Genomic DNA, 21145 nt, shown 5'->3' on the forward strand with positions numbered 1-21145 from the left:
CCGCACTGCAGGTGGATTCTTTACCGCTGAGCCATTGGTGAATCCCTATGAGGGGATACAATAAGATGGTATTTCTTAACTTGTTTACTTGGTATGATAATTGTTTTGTGCAAGAGATGAAATCTCAGAAATGTCAAAATAAAAAGTAATAAAAATCTTGGAAGTGGTCTGAGAAAGCCCTTGCAAATCTGTTTAAAAAGAAGACAATGGAGGGATGGTGCTAACACAGTTCAGTGGAGGAAAGAATATTCTTTTCAACAAAAGACATCAAAAGTATAAGTAGCCACAGAAAAAAGTAGACTAATTGGACTTCATCAAAATAAAAAACTTCTGTGCATGAAAAGACACTGTTAAAATAGTGAAAAGGCAGTCCACAGAATGAAATCTATTTGCTAAGAGCATAGTAGTCAGAATATATGAAATACTCCTACAACACAATAGCAGAATGACCTAATTAAAAAGAGGAAAGGAAATGAACAGACATTTCTCCATGGAAGACATACTGATGGCAAAAAACACACACAAAAATATGCCTAACATTAGGCATTGTAAAATTAAAATCAAAACTATAGTGAAATACCACTGCTGACTTACTAAGAGGACTATAATTAAAAATAGAACAATAACAACAAATTTTGGCAAAAATATGGAGAAATTGAAATACTCATACATTGCTGGTAAGAATATGAAATTGTACAACCACTTGGAAAGCAGTTCTTCAGAAAGTTAAACAGAATTACCCCTATGACCCAGCATTTTTACTTCTAGATATATACCCAAGAGAAATGAAGACATCAGTTCAGTTCAGTTCAGTCACTCAGTCGTGTCTGACTCTTTGTGACCCCATAAACCTCAGCACGCCAGGCCTCCCTGTCCATCACCAACTCCCGGAGTCCACCCAAACCCATGTCCATTGTATCGGTGATGCCATCCAACCATCTCATTCTCTGTCATCCCCTTCTCCTCCTACCCTCAATCTTTCCCAGCATCAGGGTCTTTCCAAATGAGTCAACTCTTTGCATGAGGTGGCCAAAGTGTTGGAGTTTCAGCTTCAACACTAGTCCCTCCAATGAACACCCAGGACTGATCACCTTTAGAATGGACTGGTTGGATCTCCTTGCAGTCCAAGGGACTCTCCAACACTGCAGTTCAAAAGCATCAATTCTTTGGTGCTCAGCTTTCTTTATAGTCCAACTCTCACATCCATATGTGACTACTGGAAAAACCATATCCTTGACTAGACGGACCTTTGTTGACAAAGTAATGCCTCTGCTTTTTAATATGCTGTCTAGGTTGGTCATAACTTTCCTTCCAAGGAGTAAGCATGCTGCTGCTGCTAAGTCACTTCAGTCGTGTCCGACTCTGTGTGACCCCATAGACGGAAGCCCACCAGGCTCCCCCATCCCTGGGATTCTCCAGGCAAGAACACTGGAGTGGGTTGCCATTTCCTTCTCCAATGTGTGAAAGTGAAAAGTGAAAGTGAAGTCACTCAGTCATGTCCGACCCTTAGCGACCCCACGGACTGCAGCCTACCAGGCTCCTCTATCCATGGGATTTTCTAGGCAATAGTACTGGAGTGGCTTGCCATTGCCTTCTCCACATATATCCACACAAAACCTTGTTTATGAATGTTCACAGTAGCATTATTCACGATAGCCAAAAAATGGAAGCTACCCAGTTGCCTATCAACTGATTAATGGATACACAAAATGTGATAGATAAATCAACACTTTATATAAAAAGGAATGAAGTATTGATACACTCTAGGACACGGATGAACCTTGAAGATGTTAGGCCAAATGAGCAAAGCTGATGCAAAGGCTATATACTGTATGATTCCATTTATATGAAATGTCCAGAACAGACATATCCCTAGAGGCAGAAAATGAATTAATGTTTTCCAGAAGCTGGCAAGAAGGGGAAGGCAGTGTGACTGTTAATGAATATAGGGTTTGGAAGTGATGAAAATGTTCTGGAATTAGTTCATATTGATGGTTTCATAACTGTAAATGCACTAAAAACCACTCAATTGGCATCCTTTGGTGAATTTTATGGTATGTAAATTTTATCTGCATTATTTTTAAAAGCACTTGTTTCATAGGGTTGTTGTAAGACTAAATGAAAGTATGTAAAATATGCAGAATCTATACCTGATAAACAGTAATTTTCACTTTTTAAAAGGATTAAGTGGAAAAGATAGAGGTTATTCATTTTTGAGAATTGAAAACAATTGTAGTTTACATAGTTTACAAAAGCTATATGGGAAGTGAATGCAAATGTATTAAAACTTTTAAAATCACAGAGCTAATAAATCCTAAGAAAGACAGTAGACCACTTAATTAGCCTTTTTCCAACTAGTACAGTTTATCCTGAAGTGAATGCACCAAGCTATTAATGCTCCTTTTAAGTTTCATCACAATAACAAAGTCTGATCATTGGCCTAGAGATAGACACACAACAGCCCATCCAACAATCGAGTAAACCAGTTACTGAGTTAACCAATTTCTGAGTTAACATTGTATTTTGGTTGCTATACATTAATATTTTGGTTGCTATACATTACACAAGATATTTAAATATAGAACACAATGATAATAACCATGTCAGAGTTTGCTGTTGTCATCAATGGAGCCACTACCAGTAGCAAAAATAAAGTTCAGAATTATTAGGGATAAATTATGCCAGTGTCTTGTGTCTTCAGTGGTGTAGTACTTAGTGGTCAGCACTGAATTTTAAACAGTAGCACAGTATATTGTAAAAGCTATCTTGTCTGATAAGAAGTATATGCAACTAATTGTTTATGATCCTGCATTCCTGAGAGATGTGTGCTGCACTAAATGTTTAATGTGTCCTTGACGAAAAGAGAATGCAATATTAATTTTGTTTTGATGACAAGTTGACTCTCTACAGAAATAGGTGTGCAGCTTAGCTAAGTGCAGCAGTTTTAGGAAATCCTGCTCCCTAGGCTATGGAATATCCAAGGAACTCACCTTTCTCAAGAATGTCATTTCAAAACATTCTGTACATTCATCAATGTTGACTGATGATGAAATGCAACAAATTTTACTCAGTTTATCAGGGAGGTACTTTGAAGTATGTCAGAGATTAAAATTCAGAAAAGGCCACAGTCATAAAATGGTTCACAGAGATTTGGGTGAATGAAAAATGATTTAAAAAAATAGCATACTTCCTGAAACACTGTGTTACTTTTGATTCCAGATTTAGCTTTGCTTATTCCATTATAGGCAGTTTCTAACATTGGGAAAAGAAAGGAAAAAAGGAAGGGAAAGAGGAAAAGGAAAGAGGAAAGAAATAAAGAAAAACCTAAAAGAGAAAAATAGAATAAATAAGACAGAAGAAAAATCATAGGAAGGAAAACTAAAGAAAAGAAGGATTTGTCTTTAAAAACAGCTATCAAACAGTTCATGATAGTGTGAGAGCTCTCTTCCAACCTAATGGCCAATGTCTATTTTGGCAGGTTTCTGGTGTATAATAAAACTGAAAAAGAAACGACTCTGATCTCACCATGACTGAGTTCATACTGTCATATAGCTGTGTCTTAGGCTACATGCGTGTGTGTGCTTAATTGCTCAGTCGTGTCCAACTCTTTGTGACCCCATGGACTGTAGCCTACCAGGCTCTTCTGTCCATGGCGATTCTCCAGGCAAGGATACTGGAGTGGGTTGTCATGCCCTCCTCCAGGGGATCTTCGCAACCCAGGGATCGAACACAGGTCTCCCACGTTGTAGGTGATCAGCGAAGCCCAAGAATGCTGGAATGGGTAGCCTATCCCTTTTCCAGGGAATCTTCCTGACTCAGGAATTGCACCAGGTCTCCTGCATTGGAGGCAGATTCTTTACCAGCTGAGCTATCAGGGAAGCCCTCTTAGGCTACATATGTAGCAGTAACTTCTTTATTTGCTTAACTTTTCTAAAAATTAGCAAAACCAATTTTTATGAAACATGAATGTATACTAGACATTTGAACACATATTTTTTGTTGGAAATCAGAATTCCTAAGATGTAAGAAAGACGGTTTAGAGGGTCTTGATGGTTCCCCACCTAGATCTTCTTTGCCAGCTGCCACAGGCCCATGGCACCCATGACCCCAATGCTCTGAGTGTTGGCTGACCAGGTTTACTGCTTCCATATCTCCTTAACATTTCCCTCTGCCTTATGGAAGCCTCCATGTCCCACAGCCCAGAAGTTATCCCCAACTTCCTTCCTCCCTGACATCAGCAGTCTTCTTGCCTCTGGGTGGGACCAACTCTTTGTGATGCAGTTCACACTCCATTGTCACCCACAGGACCTAGGCTCCTGCTTCAGTCCTCACCCTCTGCATCCTGCTTCTCACATGCTCTTCTCCTGCAAGCACTCCCTCTGTGAAAGGCCTTAGAAACATGCCTGAAGACAGAAAGGAAATCATTCTTCCCTTTTAACAGTTTAAGTTCAGTTCAGTTCAGTTCAGTCGCTCAGTCGTGTCTGACTTCTTGCGACCCCATGAATCACAGCACGCCAGGCCTCCCTGTCCATCACCAACTCCCGGAGTTCACTCAAATTCATGTCCATCGAGTCGGTGATGCCATCCAGCCATCTCATTCTCTGTCGTCCCCTTCTCCTCCCGCCCCCAATCCCTCCCAGCATCAGGGTCTTTTCCAGTGAGTCAACTCTTCGCATGGGGTGGCCAAACTATTGCAGTTTCAGCTTTAGCATCAGTCCTTCCAATGAACACCCAGGACTGATCTCCTTTAGAATGGACTGGTTGGATCTCCTTGCAGTCCAAGGGACTCTCAAGAGTCTTCTCCAGCACCACAGTTCAGGAATAATAATTGTGAATGAAATATTATTGTAATATTATTCCCAGTGTGTTCTTTTGGTTTGAGGTAATTGTGTTAGATTTTATAATATGAGCTGGAATCAAGTGAAATCTGAATCAGAATGAAATATGCCATCAGAAAAAGTGTAACTGACTTTGTCTCTAAGTTTTCCACAAGCCAGCATGCCTTCCCTTTCAGACCTTGCCCCAGGTTTCCTCTGACTGCCTTAAGCCTTGTTTGCTGGGTGATGCCGGTTGTCAGTAGTTTAGCTTATCACTTCAGAGCCCCTGAGGTCAGATCGCATGTTCTTCTTATGTGTTTTCAGAGTACTCTGTATTTACCATAATCCTCAAACTCATCACACTCCATTGGGATTTCCTGTTCACTCCCCTCACCCTAATACTCAGTGCATTTTCTGAGAGCACGAGAAGGACCACGTCTCATTCTTGATGCTCTCCCCATCACTCAGTGCATTCAGGTACTTAACTATTTGTGGAATGAACGCATCCTTTATGTCAATCACATAAATATTATCCTGTACAATTAGTGAAATGATCTGGCTTCACATATAAACTGTTATCTAGATCATCTTGAATCACAGGTAATATACCAAATTTGTTATTGACATCTGAAAAACAGAAATATTGTAGCTGAGAAAAGTTGCCAGCTACCAAACCAATGATTAAATATAACATAAGTGTAAATTTTAGGATGTTTAAATTCAAATGTCTAGGCTCTGTTGTGTTTAGTATATAAATTCATCTCAAACACATATGAAGTACTTAACATTTCACCACGTTTTTCAATTACATGAGAATTATGGCTTATTAGTGAAAAAATAAATAATATGATAAAATAGAAGTTAATGTAAAGAACAAACACATGGTACAAGGAAGTACTTTATGAGATTGATAGGTTCAAGTTGAATAAGTGGAGAGTAGGTTTTCCAACATGATGAGGAGAAAAGTATGAATTTGACATATTCAGGAAATCACAAGTAAATTAGTCTAATTGAAGTAGAGACATGTCAGGGAATGTGAAAGAAACAATTAGATAAGAAAGTAAAGATAGATTAGTTTCTGGGATATCTTAGTATGGCTAATTCAACTTGATTTGTGGACAAGAAGAAATTATAGGTTCTCGAGAAGGGAATTGACATTTATTCAGAACAAAGTGTTTTCAGAACAAACTTTGTGACAGTATTTAAGATGGAATGGGTAATTCGAGGTAAATCTGAACATTAGGAACTATTTTATTAAGATTTAGAATTGACCAAAAACAAACTTTTACATGAAATCAAGAAAATGGGTTTATATGATAGAATTTTACATATATTGGGGTAAATAAATAGGCTTTTATACACAGCACACTAGACAGTTGGAGGCAGTTTATCCTGTTCCATAGGCCTCCCAGGTGGTGCTAGTGGTAAAGAACTCGAATGCCAATGCAGGAGACAGAAGAGATGCAGGTTTGGGAAGATCCCCTGGAGGAGGGCATGGCAACTCACTCCTCCAGTATTCTTGCCTCTCATGGATAGAGGATCCTGGTGGGCTATAGTTCATAGGGTCTCAAAGAGTTGGACATGACTGAAGCCAGCAAGCAATTTTGTCGAATATTTAAAATTATATAAAGTGAAAGTGAAAGGCACTCAGTCGTGTCTGACTCTTTGCGACCCCATGAACTCTACAGTCCGTGGAATTCTCCAGGCCAGAATACTGGAGTGCATAGCTGTTCCCTTCTCCAGGGGATCTTCCCAACCCAGGGATCGAACCCAGGTCTCCCACATTGCAGACTGATTCTTTACCACCTGAGCCACAAGCCCAGAAAATATAAGAAGGTCATAAATATTCAGCGTAATTCTTTTGTTTTCTGAATTCTCCCACTGGGGAGAACTGGAGAGTGTTTATCATAATTGAGGTCCAAGTAAATGAATTTAAGTCCTGAGTGACCAAAATTATTCCCAGCTTTATCTGTGTACATGGATGTATAAGGGTCTGTATGTGTCTGTCTGTCTATCTCAAGGGAACAGAAAAAGACACACACAGAAATGGAGATGAGTCACTAGCCAGGCTGACATCAGAGAATGGTGAAGCAAAGTCAGGAAGTACATACCTGATTTGAAAAATATTGATGCCTTCATGGTGGTTTGGCATATGGTCTGGTTTAAAGATAAAAATTCTCTTGGCTCTATAGATGCAGCAAAAACTTCCTATGGGGAAAAGGATGATAGAAAAAGTTTAGGTTATTTTATTACTTTAGAAAATATGAGGTCAGAGAGCACAGAGCCAAATTTTTCCAAATCTGCTCAAAAATCTTGACAGACTGTCAGTCCATTTCCACTTGCACAATCATCCAAAGTGCTTCTAATTATTATCATCTTAGAAATATAATAATAACAGGAACATATAAAATTGAAGTGAAGATTTTCATTTTACTTATAAGAAAGGTTCCATTCAAAGTCATGGGCTTTCTTAGGACTACAGATTTATAATATCTAGATACCTATAGAATATGCAATTGCTGCTTCTGTGTTATTTGCCCAAAGAACCAACATTTCCTAAAATGTGTTTAGACCAATATTTTCCAAGTAAAATTAATGACAGGAAAGTACCATGAGATATTTTTAACAGCTGCTTGTAATGTCACAAACACCCATTATTATTATTTTTTTAAAGAGGAAACAATATTCAATATATTTGAACAGCAGTTTGGTTTTCTCAACAACCCTATGAGGTTTGAATGAAATGTGCATATGTATGTATCAGGAAAGGAACCAGAATAAGCCCCAGGTTCTTTAAGGAGATGGGAACTAAATACAGGGAATTAAAAGCTTAAAAAATAATTGAAAAGGCTAGAGATGGAGGCTGTATGCTCCAGAACACTGCAGAGCTGACCTATTAGGGGAACCTCTACTTCTGCTTCAGTCAGAAAGGTGAGGAACCCAGAAGTCACTGCAGAATTTGAGTTCAGAAGTGCCCGCTGTAGCTACAATTAAGGAATCAGGAAGCCACCACCGCTGCCACAACAGCCTCTCAAAACCCATGAAATGTAGAACTTGGATGCTGGACGCCGTCACACGAAAGTCATGTCTTTGCCATCTTACTTATTAGCGGAAAACAATACAAGCAGCAGGAAGATGACCTCCACTTGACTTCTGCCTTCTGAATCTCAACCGGTGCATCTAATTGGTTGAACATTATTTGCATCCGCAACTTTGACTGCACAGGAATCTGGCAAGTGCAATTTTTAGCCTTCGAGCTACTGTAGTCCAGGGATGCACACTACAAAGTTGGGAATGGTTGCCAACCAGCCACAGCCAGCTTGTGCAATTCAAAGGCTTTCGAAATTTCTCATCCAAGGTCACAGAACTAGCGAGTGCTGGAGCAGTAAATGTGAGTTCAGGGATTCTGGCTACTTGCCCAGTGCTCTTTCCACTACATCAGTCTCTAGCACTGATTACTCTCTGAAGACATTTGCCAAAGGAGACATATTTTCAAATCTTGTGCTAATTATATTTTTCAATGAAGCATTAATTCAGGCATCTGTGAATATTGTTACCTTTTAGTCTTATGTCAAATCTAGTTCTTCTTCCAAACTCAGACTTAATCTTATTTTACAGTACTTACAGTTAAACCAACACTGCAAGGGTTTAATACCTTTGAGTATTTTTCTCAGCAGGCTTGCTGCTTAATCCATTTAATGTCAGAACAACACAAACCTTCTTATTAAAATGGGGGAAAGGACATCATTAGAGTACATTAGTGGCTTTCTTTCTACTGGGTAAAACAGCCAATCTGGCAATATTTTACCTTATCGTTATTTGTTTGCATTTTCTGCTAACCATGCAAGGAAAACATTTAAAAGAAAAAAAATTGGGATGCTAAATTCTCTTGAATTTTAATCATGCATAAAAGAAAAACAGAAGGCTGAAACTCCACTTTGATAAATCTTCCTAAGTGTATACTTCAATACTAAAATTAAAAATATAGAATATACAAATAAGATATTTGGATAAATGGAAAAATTTTAATGTATCTCTAATGTCTCATTAATATAAATATAATCACAACTCTCATTCCACATGCTTTTTAAATCAACTTTGGGAACATTTTTTTATATGCACATTTAATGATTGAGGTACAGACACTTCTTATCTATACATTAAAATATCAATTACTAGATAATGTTTATTTAGACATCTCTGTTTAGGTTTATTAATAATACTGTGTTACAATTAAAAGAAGGGGTTAAATTCATGGTACAATATAGAAAACCTAGTTCTTGCAAAGTTAACATTCAACTCTGAGTTATTCAAGAAAAAATGAGTCGAAGTTTGCATTTTCAATCTTTCATATGCTTTTTATATACTGTCAAAACACTCCAGCTGGATTTAGGTTGGTATTTTTACTAACGCAGGTGTATGTTTTGGTGGTGGTGGTAGTGGTGCTTTGCTTCAAAGAATCACGCAAAAAAATGACATAAATCTGAGATCACAAAATCTTAGTTTAAATGAGGAAATATGGAAAGACACGGTATCTAAGAAATATTTTTAAAGTCCTGTTTCCTGAAGAATTTAGATAAGAATTATTTCAGTTCACTTCAGTTCAGTTCAGTCACTCAGTCGTGTCCGACTCTCCGCGACCCCATGAATCACAGCACCCCAGGCCTCCCTGTCCATCACCAACTCCCGGAGTTCACTCAAACTCATGTCCATCGAGTTGGTGATGCCATCCAGACATCTCATTCTCTGTCGTCCCCGTCTCCTCCCTCCCCCAATCCCTCCCAGCATCAGAGTCTTTTCCAGTGAGTCAACTCGTCGCATGAGGTGGCCAAAGTATTGGAGTTTCAGCTTTAGCATCAGTCCTTCCAATGTACACCCAGGACTGATCTCCTTTAGAATTGTTTACATTATAAAATAACCAGTTGGCATTTTATTAAATACCAATGTACTCCAAAACAGTTACTGATTTCCATGCTTTTTTTCTGAAACCCATTTGCTTTATGTTATTATTTATAGACCCAGATAACCAGAATGGATTCAACTTAAAGCAGGGATGTAAAGAGTCAGATGTATCTAAAAGTTGGGAATAAATTGAATCCTTATAACCTATTTCCTTCAAGACTCCTCGCCACTGTAAAGGCAGATGGCAACTCGATCTGGATTCAGGCAGGAAAGAAGCTCAACTAAAGTTTAAAGTTTTACAAGGGAAATTCTTTCACCCGGCCTTAGGAGGGAAGGGTGGAGAACCCATTGTAGCACAGGACACTCCACCCTCAGTGACATCCCCTTGATTAATTATGTAACCAGATCTCCTTTATCGTGATCTGCTTAGCAGTCAGGTAGTGGCAGATGTTTCTGATGCTTGCTATAGACTTTGCTTTAGGAAGGTTCTGTGAACCCTCACATCATTGCATAGCATTAATGTGACAAGATTTAACTTGGGGTACAAGTTAACATTTTTCCCAAAAGATTTTTTAAAGCGATTAGTTTAGCATACGACTTACACATGTAAATCCTGACTTCTGATGCCTTAAACAGTTTTATCAGGCAGTGTATGCAAAAAAAGTATATAAAGAAGAAATTTCAAATGTACAGTACAAGAACACATGAAAAATATTTGTAAAGTAATGGAAGCTACTAGCAGTTTAGTATATGTAAGTAGCTAGTGAATACAGCAAAATGAATAATTTGATGTTAGCGTAAAGCAGCTAAATTCTCGAAAGGCACAACTACTCTACACATACATTCTTCAATCTGTGGACGCTGCAAATGGGGACATGGGCTTTTAAGTTTGTTCTCAAACCAGGGAAGTGCAGAAATTTCATTGGAATCTTCTTTCACTTATCTTCCATCTGTTTCCTGGAATATTGAGGGCTCAAGCAAATTTAATGTCAGACATGAGTCCTGGCCTGTAAAATATAAAACTTCATAACTTTTTGGTAATCAAATTTTACATTCATAAGAATAAAAGACCCAGCAAGCAAAAGGCAAAATCTGAACCTAATATATGCTAATATTTTTACAGATAACATTTTTTCAAAAAATCTTAACATTTCTGACAAAAGCAGTATTCCTAAGTAAATAGAAATAATTTTGATGAATAACAGATTATTCCTACATGTTATTTTAGTTTCCGAAACTGTGTCAGACTTTATTTTGGGGGCTCCAAAATCACTGCAGATGCTGATTGCAGCCAGGAAATTAAAAGATGCTTACTCCTTGGAAGGAAAGTTATGACCAACCTTGATAATATATTAAAAAGCAGAGACATTACTTTGCCAACAAAGGTCCATCTAGTCAAGGCTATGGTTTTTCCTGTGGTCATGTATGGATGTGAGAGTTGGACTGTGAAGAAAGCTGATCACCGAAGAATTGATGCTTTTGAACTGTGGTGCTGGAGAAGACTCTTGAGAGCCCCTTGGACTGCAAGGAGATCCAACCAGTCCATTCTAAAGGAGTTCAATCCTGGGTGTTCATTGGAAGGACTGATGCTAAAGCTGAAACTGCAATACTTTGGCCACCTCATGCGACGAGTTGTTTCACTGGAAAAGAGTCTGATGCTGGGAGGGATTGGGGGTGGGAGGAGACAGGGACGACAGAGAATGAGATAGCTGGATGGCATCACCGACTCGATGGACATGAGTTTGAGTGAACTCTGGGAGTTGGTGATGGACAGGGAGGCCTGGTGTGCTGTGATTCATGGGGTCGCAAAGAGTCAGACACGACTGAGCGACTGAACTGAACTGAACTGAACTATCAGTGTTCAGGTTACCATTAACCGAAAAGGTGTTACTTTTTTCTCGCTTCTGATTATGACATTGTGTAGAATATCCAAGCCAGGGAAGAGGGCATTAAGCATTTAGAAATAGCCCTTAGATGTTTATATCTGTTCTTTTGTCTTAGAGTCAAAGCAGGCAATTTGTAAACAGATTATTTTTTAAGAAATAAATCAAGCTAGTTCACAGTGAAATAAAATAAATTTTTTGACTGGAACAGAGGTCACGAGACCTGAATTCTTGGCTGATTAGCAGGCCATTTTATCTTGCTGGCCCTGAGGTTTTTCATCTGTTAATGAAAGGTTTAGCTATGCCAAAGATTCCAAATTTTCCCAGTTCATAGCTCTCTTAGTGTCTCAGAAATGTTTTCATGTTATGGAGGCTAAAAGAAATACCTATTAATAACAATTCCATTTATTAAGTAGTTAGGTCTGAACTTATTATGTATATCTGTCCTAACTACTTAGTTGCTATTTCACAAAATAATGCATGTACCTTTTAAAAAATTTTTGTTATATTCTTAACAGTATGAGCATGTTTGTTGGATACTTTACATCTTTCTGAAATCTTTGAATTGAGTAGGAAATCAGTAGCTTCATTTCCTGTTCCACAATCATTTTCCCATGGTTCTTGAGTGTTATAACAGCAGCTTACAAAACTCTGTCTCATAAGATGTCTCCTAAGGGACTGAGTACAGTTTCATGTTAAAGTTCTAAGCTAATTGAAGGTAGTGTCTTGCATACTGTTGAGCTGATGTCACTTTGCTGGCCTTGAAAAATTTAAATATCCCATGAGGGTGCTTCTTTAACTTTGTGCGATGCCGTTGGGGTGCCTCAATACACAGTTTGTGAAGGATGGGCTATACTCTCTTAAATATTTAATGTAACTAACAATATGTGATCTGAGATGTAGAAACAGATCATTCTGAAGACCTGGGCTAAGAAGCTTCAGGACTGAAGAGAAGGTAAAAATAGTAATAAATGTCTGCATGAGGCACAACTTCCCTCCCCATGTCACCTACAAAATGCTTGCCTTTGCCTCACAATTCGGCTCAAACTTCCTCAGGGCAACCTCCTTTCAGTTCAGTTCAGTTTAGTCGCTCAGTCGTGTCCGACTCTCCGCGACCCCATGAATCACAGCACACCAGGCCTCCCTATCCATCACCAACTCCCGGAGTTCACTCAAACTCATGTCCACAGAGTCGGTGATGCCATCCAGCCATCTCATTCTAGGTCGTCCCCATCTCCTGCCGCCCCCAACCTTTCCCAGCATCAGAGTCTTTTCCAGTGAGTCAACTCGTCGCATGAGGTGGCCAAAGTATTGCAGCTTCAGCTTTAGCATCAGTCCTTCCAATGAACACCCAGGATCGATCTCCCTTAGAATGGACTGGTTGGATCTCCTTGCGGTACAAAGGACTCTCAAGAGTCTTCTCCAACACCACAGTTCAAAAGCAAATCAAATTAACCTATTCAGAGTAGTCATTTCATACCACCTCTCAGAGCGGCAATTATACATTTATTTGTATAACTACTTGATGAATTCTTCTCTCTCTAGTTAGAATAAAGATCTAAGAGGCTAGGAATATGTCTGGTATCAGCACTGTATCCCACAGTCCAGTATATTATAGGAGCTAAAACCTTGCCAGATGAAATGAATAAGTGCACATACTCTGACAGAACAAGGTTAGCATTCAATTATTAATTCTAAAACAGCTGCTTTTTTATAATAGCATTCCTAAAACTTTCTTTTTCTCATAGTATTTATCAGGGAAAAGGAACCCAAACACATATAGCTACATTGGAAACCTCAGAAACTAATCTCATCTAAACTAAGTAAAAGCATAACTTTGCTTTGGATAAGACAGTCAAATATTCATAAACTCTTACAGGCAAAATAATTTTAAAAGAAAATTTCTCTTTTTTGCAAGGTGTGCTTTTATTATTAAATTATTTTTTATTGGAGTATAGTTGATTTACACTGTTGTGTTAATCTTAGATGTACAGTAAAGTGAATCATATATTTATATATCTCCACTATTTTCAGGTTTTTTTTTCCATATAGGCCATTATAGACTATTGAGTAGAGTTCTCTGTGCTATAGAGTAGATCCTTATTATCTGTTTGATATATATTTAATAGTAGTGTGTATATGTCAATCCCAATCTTCCAATTTATCCTTCCTCTCTTTCCTTTTCAGTAGCTGTAAGTTTCTTTTATATATCCGTTATTCTTTATGTTTTGTAAACAGGTTCATTTGTACCCTTTTCTTTAGATTCCACATATAAGCAATGTCATATAATAGTTGTCTTTCTCTGACTTACTTCACTCAGTATGTCAGTCTCTAGGTCCATCCATGTTGCTGCAAATGGCATTATTTCATTCTTTTTTTATGGCTGAGTAGTAAGAAGGCTGATTGCCGAAGAATTGATGCTTTTGAACTGTGGTCCTGGAGAAGACTCTTGAGAGTCCCTTGGACTGCAAGGAGATCCAACCAGTCCATTCTAGAGGAGATCAATCCTGGGTGTTCATTGGAGGGACTGATGCTAAAGCTGAAACTGCAATACTTTGGCCACCTCATGCAACGAGTTGATTCACTGGAAAAGACTCTGATGCTGGGAAAGGTTGGGGGCGGCAGGAGAAGGGGACGACCGAGAATGAGATGGCTGGATGGCATCACCGACTCTGTGGACATGAGTTTGAGTGAACTCAGGGAGTTGGTGATGGACAGGGAGGCCTGGCGTGCTGTGATTCATGGGGTCGCGGAGAGTCGGACACGACTGAGTGACTGAACTGAACTGAACTGAGTAGTCCATTGTAAATATGTACCACATCTTATTTATTCATTCCTCCATCAGTGGACATTTAGGTTGCTTCCGTGTCCTGGCTATTGTAAATAGTGCTGCAGTGAACATTAGGATACGTGTATCTATTTGAATTATGGTTTTCTCCAGATATGTGTCCAGGAGTGGAATTGCTGAATCATATGGTTACTCTATTTTTAGTTTTTTAAGGAACCTCCATACTGTTATGGGGTCACACAGAGTCGGACACGACTGAAGTGACTTAGCAGCAGCATACTGTTCTCCAGAGTGGCTAGCTATATCAATTTACTTTTCCAACAACAGTATAGGAGGGGGCTCTTTTCTACACACCCATTCCAGCATTTATTGTTTGTAACTTTTTCGATAATGGCCATTCTGAGTGATTTGATGTGATACCTCATTCTAGTTTTGATTTGCATTTCTCTAATAATTAGTGGGATTCCCAGGTGGCACTAGTGGTAAGGAACCCACCTGCCAGTGCAGGAGACATAAAGATGAAGGTTCAATCCCTGTGTTGGGAAGATCCCCTGGAGAGGGGCATGACAACCCACCCCAGTATTCTTGCCTGGAGAATCCCATGGACAGAGGAGCCTGGTGGGCTACAGTCCATGGGGTTGCAAAGAGTCTGGCACAACTGAAGGGACTTGGCGTGCACGCAATACTTAGTGATGTTGATGTTCATATGCCTCTTGCCCATCTGTATGTCTTCTTTGGAGAAATGTCTAGATCTCTTGCCCATTTTTTATTGGGTTGTTTGTTTTTTGATATTGAGCTGCATGCATGATTTGTATACTTGAGTGATTAATCTCTTGTCAGTTGCTTCATTTGCAAATATTTTTTCCCATTCTGTGGGTTGTCTTTTCATTTTGTTTATGACTTCATTTGCTGTGCAAAAGCTTTTAAGTCTAGTTCAGTCCCATTTGTTTGTTTTTGTTGTATTTTCATTACTCTTAGGAGATGGATCAAAAATATCTGCTGTGATTTATGTCAGAGAATGTTCTGCCTGTGTTGTCCTCTAAGAATTTCATAGTATTTGGTGTTACATTTAGGTCTTTAATCCATTTTGAGTTATTTTTGTGTATGGTATTAGAGAATGTTCTAATTTCATTCTTTTTTAAAAACTTTATTTTGGCTCTGCTAGGTACTCTGTTGCTACACATGGGCTTTCTCTATTTTCTGTGAGCAGAGGCTACTCTCTAGCTGCACTGAGCGGGCCTGTCATTGCAGGGGTTTCTGTTGTGTGGGGCCCAGGCTCTAGACAGTAGTTGTTGCATGGGCTTAGTTGTCCTGCCTTGGACTGTCTGCAGAACCTTCACAGACTAGGGGCTGAACCTGTGTCCCTTGCATTGGCAGATGGATTCTTAACCACTGGACCATTAGGGAAGTTCTGATTTCATTCTTTTACATGCAGCTGCCTAGTTTACCCAGAACCACTTATTGAAGAGACTGTGTTTCCTCATTTGTATATTCTTGCCTGCTTTGTCATAGATAAGGTTCCCATAGGTGCATGGTGTACCTGACTTTCTATCCTATTCTGTCGATCTATATTTAGCTTTGTGGTAGAAAAAGTTATATTACTTCATAAAAGTTGCTCATATACAAAATTTCAAAATCTTATCAAAGGTCCAGACCACACTTTGAGAAACATGTTCTACAGTAATGATATCAGAAGTAGAAAAGTGATAGTCTCTAGAAAATGGCAACTTATTTTTTTTAATGACACTCTACTATAAAGCCTGATTTTATTGACATATTAAGCACTAATTTTAAGGGAAGTGCATGATGTCACTATTGAATTCTGAAAATCTTATTAATATGCTATTTTCATTCTAGTATAAAAATCCAACTACTAAAGTCAAACAGAATCCTAAAGTGAACAGAAAGTAAGGATATGGGTGTAGGACAAAATAAGATACTGAGCAATTGCATTAAATAATTATAACAACTTTTAAAAAAGCGGGATTTTTAAAAAAATAGTAAATTAAGATTGATTCATGGATTTTATGCATTCGGTATATCTGTTTTCTGAAAAGTGCTTTAAGATACAGTATTGGTAAATTATGTTTTGTTATGCATTTCTCACCCTTAAAGTTTTTAGGCAAAGAGAAGTTTATTTGATTATACTTTATACGTTTTTAGGCAGAATGGCTATGGGTAAACATACAGAGACGGGGAAATAAAAGAGAAGGTAAGATAAAGATGGTTGATCTTGTGCGCCTGGAATTGCGAATCCATAAAGAGCAAACTCCCCTGTATGCACTGTCTTCTTTGGGAACTTGTTTCATCTTTTTCCTTAAACTAAAAGCTAGCTCTCCCCAAAGCTATCATTTCCCAAATAGTATCTGTTTATTTTCTCTCATCACATATCCAGATATAGAGTTGATGTCCACATAGTGCCCTATTGCCACATCCTGGGTCACTTTTACCTTATAGCCTTGTAAAATTTAAAAAAAAATAACATCATAAACTATCAACCACAAAACACACCTGTACCTTTGTAGGTCATGCTAGAAATCCCTCCTCATCACACCTTCTTTATCTTTCTGATCCAAAATTACCAGCCTATTCTGTCTCACCCACCACCCTTCTGGCCCCCAGCTTCTGTAGATTAATGTTTCTCAAACTTTATGTTCATTTCAATTACCTGGGAGATCTTGTTAGATTCAGATTTTGAGTCAGTAAGGACACCCAGAGACTGCATTTCTCATAACCTCATTGGGAACCACTCTGAAGAGTTAGCACTTAGAGCTGTTTCTGCTACTGTTTAAACTACAGTAGTAACCCTCACTCTCCTCTTCTGCTTTAGCGTTCTTTCCTCCTTTCCTTTACTATTTTCAGCATCAATTCTTCTTAGTGTTTTTTGTCTTTTTTACACAGTCAGTTTCAATCTTTCTCTCACCTCTTTCTCATCTGCTTAAATATCACCCACTTAAAAAAAAAAAAACTAATTTAACCCTTTACTCCCCCTAGCTGCCATCCTAGGTCTCTGTCACAGACTTTTTTTTTTTTTTAAAGAATTGTCTGTGTTTGCTGATATCACTTCATCTCCAATTCAGTTCTGTTCCCTTCCATCTGATTTGTAGGTCCATGAGCCCACCAACAGTGTTCGCTGAAGTCACAAAATTACCCCATGGTAGGAAGCCAAAAAGGACATTTTCAGTTCTCATCTTATTTGAACCTCTCAACAGCATTCAGTTCTGTAAACCACTCCAACATTTTTCCACTTTGTCCTCTATGACAAGACAGTCTCTTTATTCTGCTGTTAACATTCTGGAAACTCTTTTTCAGTTTTACAGGACCATCATCTTCTATGTAATTATTAGATATTACAAACTGAAGCTCCTTGGGATCCCGTCATCCTGTTCTAGCGTATATCCACACCCTACAATCTACATAATCTCTTGTCACTTAAATGCAGATGACTTCTGAATTGATATCTCCAGCTCATACATCTTTGAGTTACAAACCTATATATCCTGTGGCCTACTTGACACACCTTAGATAGCTCAGATCTACCTCAACTATAAGTGCTGCTGCTGCTGCTAAGTCACTTCAGTCGTGTCCGACTCTGTGTGACCCCATAATTGACAGCCCACCAGGCTCCTCTGTCCTCAGGATTCTCTAGGCAAGAATACTGGAGTGGGTTGCCAGAGTGATCCTAGCTAAATTAATAATTTCCCACCATTACATGCCATCTTCACATAGCCTGATGCATAGTCCAAAAAAATGTTTTTGACACATCTTCCTTCAGTGTCATATATCCATCCATTCCATCTTTTAGGACCTCCTTGAATTCTATGGAACCTATTCACTTTTTTCCATCTACATTATCACCTCCACCCTTGTATCAATAATTACCATCTATTGGCTGGGCTACTGCAAATGGCTTCCTATGGAATATCATTTCCATTGCATTCTGCTCCTACCTCTTTTACATCCTGAAGATATGGTGATATTTTGAAGCATAAATTTGATCATTCATGCCTGTCTCCCCTGCTCATCCGGAACTTGTTTTAGTCCCTCATACAACTTGCCAGGCTCCTTCCACTAATGGGATGTTGCTTGTACTGTTTCATTGACTTGCAATGTCTTCCCCTCTTTTCTTTTAAAACTGTATCCATCAGTCCTCAACTCCACCATCATGATTTTGGGAAAGCTATCTTTGTCTCAATGACTATGTCCAACTTCTCTACTAGGAGACCATACTTAATCATGTGGTTCTCCATTACAATATTCCTTGAGAGTATGGTGGTGGTAGTGGTTTAGTCGCTAAGTTGTTTCTGACTCTTGAGATCCCATAGACTGTAGCCCACCAGGCTCTTCTGTCCATGGGATTTTCCAGGCAAGAATACAGGAATGAGTTGCCATTTCCTTCTCCAGGGGGTTTTCCCCACCCAGGAATCGAATCCAGGTCTCCTTCATTGCAGGCAGATTCTATACCAACTGAGCTAGGAGGGAAGCACACCACATTTGGATAGGAATCTCAAATGATAAAGCATTTGAGTTGGGCAATTTTTGTGTTATTATTGAAGAATAATGTGGCAGAAGATGAATTAGGGATGTTGCAATACATAAAATTTAATAGTATTTGTTGGAATATTTAGATGTAAGTTGTAGAAGAGTTGAAAATATTTCATAGGGTTGAGAGAATGGTTGAGTATATGACAGTGAGGTTTCAGCTAAAGAAAACAATGTTCAATTTATTGGTGTTCTGAATGTGAGGTAACAAACTCACCAGATGGAAATGGCTTGATGACATTTTGAAGTGTAGGAATGGACATGGCGCAAGATTTCATCTAGACTTCTTAGTCTGATTGCCCTTCTCTTGACAAGCAAAACTCCTGTGTTTACTATTCTGGTTAAAGGCACAGAAGGAGTCAGGAATCTTGGAGGTACTTGAGATTGCTCTTTCTTGTCTATTTCCTTATTATCTGCTCTTTTTTCCCTCCATCCCACTGTCACTTCCCTGGACTTTCACCTAGACTACTTCAACAACTCCCTAACTACTCTCTCTGCATCCAGTCTTTCTCTCCTGTAATCCAGTTTGCTCTGTCTGGATTTAAAACTTCCAAAACACCAGAATGTCACTTGACTGCTGTGGATCCTTCAAAGGTTTCCACTGACTGCAGAATAAAATCTGGACTCTTGATCAGGCTATATGATTTGACCCTAGATTCCTGGGTTTCACTTCCAGCTCCTCTCTCCAGCTATACCAGACTGCTTATTCTCAAATGCCTCCTGCTGCCTGCCTGCCTACCTTCCCACCTTCCTGAAATCTGACCATAGAGTAACAGTTATTCTGATTGGGGAAAAGATACTATACTGTCTTGTACGGAGACAAAAACCAAACTCAAAACAAAAAGACAAGAAAAACACCTAATCTTCAAGTTCAACTCAGATGTGGTCTCCTTAAGCCTTCTCCTCTAGTAAGATTTATAGTTCCACAGGTTATCTGCAGCTCACTGTAATGCTTAGCCAAAAGTTAGCTGACTCACAGTCTCTTGCAAAGGTGAATTTAAGCTCACTACTTGGCATTTCTTTCCTTGAGATTTTCTAATTACAAAGAGTTTGTCTACACATAATTTGTCGTCACATGTCTTTCTGGGCTGTAAATGTGTTCACAGATTCCTCCCCTTGACCTCAAGAAGATGGCTACTGGAGGGGGGGGGGGTGGTCATTACGCCTTACGTCATCACGTGCCGGGAGGGTGGGGCCCTCAAGGGAAATATAGCGAAGGGCGGGGCCAAGTAGAATGGGGCGGGGCTACGAGGGGCGGGGCGGGGCCGGAGAAGGGTCGGGGGCGCTTCTGCTATTCAGCCGGTGCCAGCAGCAGCGGGAGGCATCGCAGGGCGAGTCCACTTGACGCTAGGTTCTGAGAGCGTGACTGGGACCACCGGCGCAGACCAGAGGTAGCCGCACAGCCGAGCGGAAGCTGCTGGCACCCGGAGCGGCGGCCGGAGTCCAGGCTCCGCAGGCGGGAAGCACCCGGGATCGGGGAAGTCCCGGGAGCAGCGCAGCGCGGCGGCGCCTCCCTCACCCAAGGGGCCGCAGCGACGGTCACGGGGCGCGCCGCCACAGCGAGCGACCCAGGCCGGGATTTCAAACAGGCAGCCCGGGCTCCTCCTCCATTCGCGCCGCCTCACCTGCGGGCAGCGCGGCGCCGCCGCTGCGGGTCCGGGCGGCACCTGCGCCTCCGGTCTCCCCGGTCTCCGCCCCTCGCCCCCTGGCGCCAGGCCCGCGCCGCGCACCTGGTCGTGCGGGGCTGCAGACGCCGCGCGGCTCCTGGGGGGCTGTGTCTCCGCCGTCGCCCCGGGAGGGCGCAGGTGGAGCAGCCGCGGCTGCGTGGAATCCCGTCCCAGCTGCCGCCGGGTCCCGGGGACAGGGCCGTCCGCGCCCGGGAGGAGCCGCAGCCAGCCGGGCACCATGAACAGCAGCAGCGCCAGCATCACCTACGCCAGTCGTAAGCGGCGGAAGCCGGTGCAGAAAACGTGAGTCTCCGGAGCGTGTCCTCTGTGCGGTGGCGGGTGGGCGCTCAGGCGCGAGGCTGCGGGAGGCTGCCGCCCCCCGCCCCCAAATCCCCAAGGCCAGGGGATTAGGTCCCTTCCCTGTGCAGTCTGTGGAATCGAGATCTGGAGGCCGGTCGGGAATCCCAGGCCTTGGATTTTTCCGTGATTAATGATTGAATTATAAAAATTGTGCCCCCGTTCTCTGCTTCCCCCACCCCCGCCACC

General features: G+C 40.4%; 1 protein-coding gene across 1 annotated transcript in view; it reads left to right on the forward strand.

Annotated features, from left to right (window-relative positions):
• Nucleotides 1-20697: 20697 nt before the first annotated feature.
• Nucleotides 20698-21145, forward strand: part of AHR (aryl hydrocarbon receptor) — a 54793-nt gene continuing 54345 nt past the window's right edge. The window contains exon 1 of the mRNA XM_055420539.2: nucleotides 20698-20902. Within this exon, the coding sequence (XP_055276514.2) occupies nucleotides 20838-20902 (65 nt within the window). The 5' untranslated portion in view covers nucleotides 20698-20837. The remainder of the gene's footprint in view (nucleotides 20903-21145) is intronic.

This window comes from Moschus berezovskii, chromosome 3, assembly GCF_049115385.1.
Source record: "Moschus berezovskii isolate FMDL1 chromosome 3, NW_MosBer_1.0, whole genome shotgun sequence".
Taxonomy (NCBI): domain Eukaryota; kingdom Metazoa; phylum Chordata; class Mammalia; order Artiodactyla; family Moschidae; genus Moschus; species Moschus berezovskii.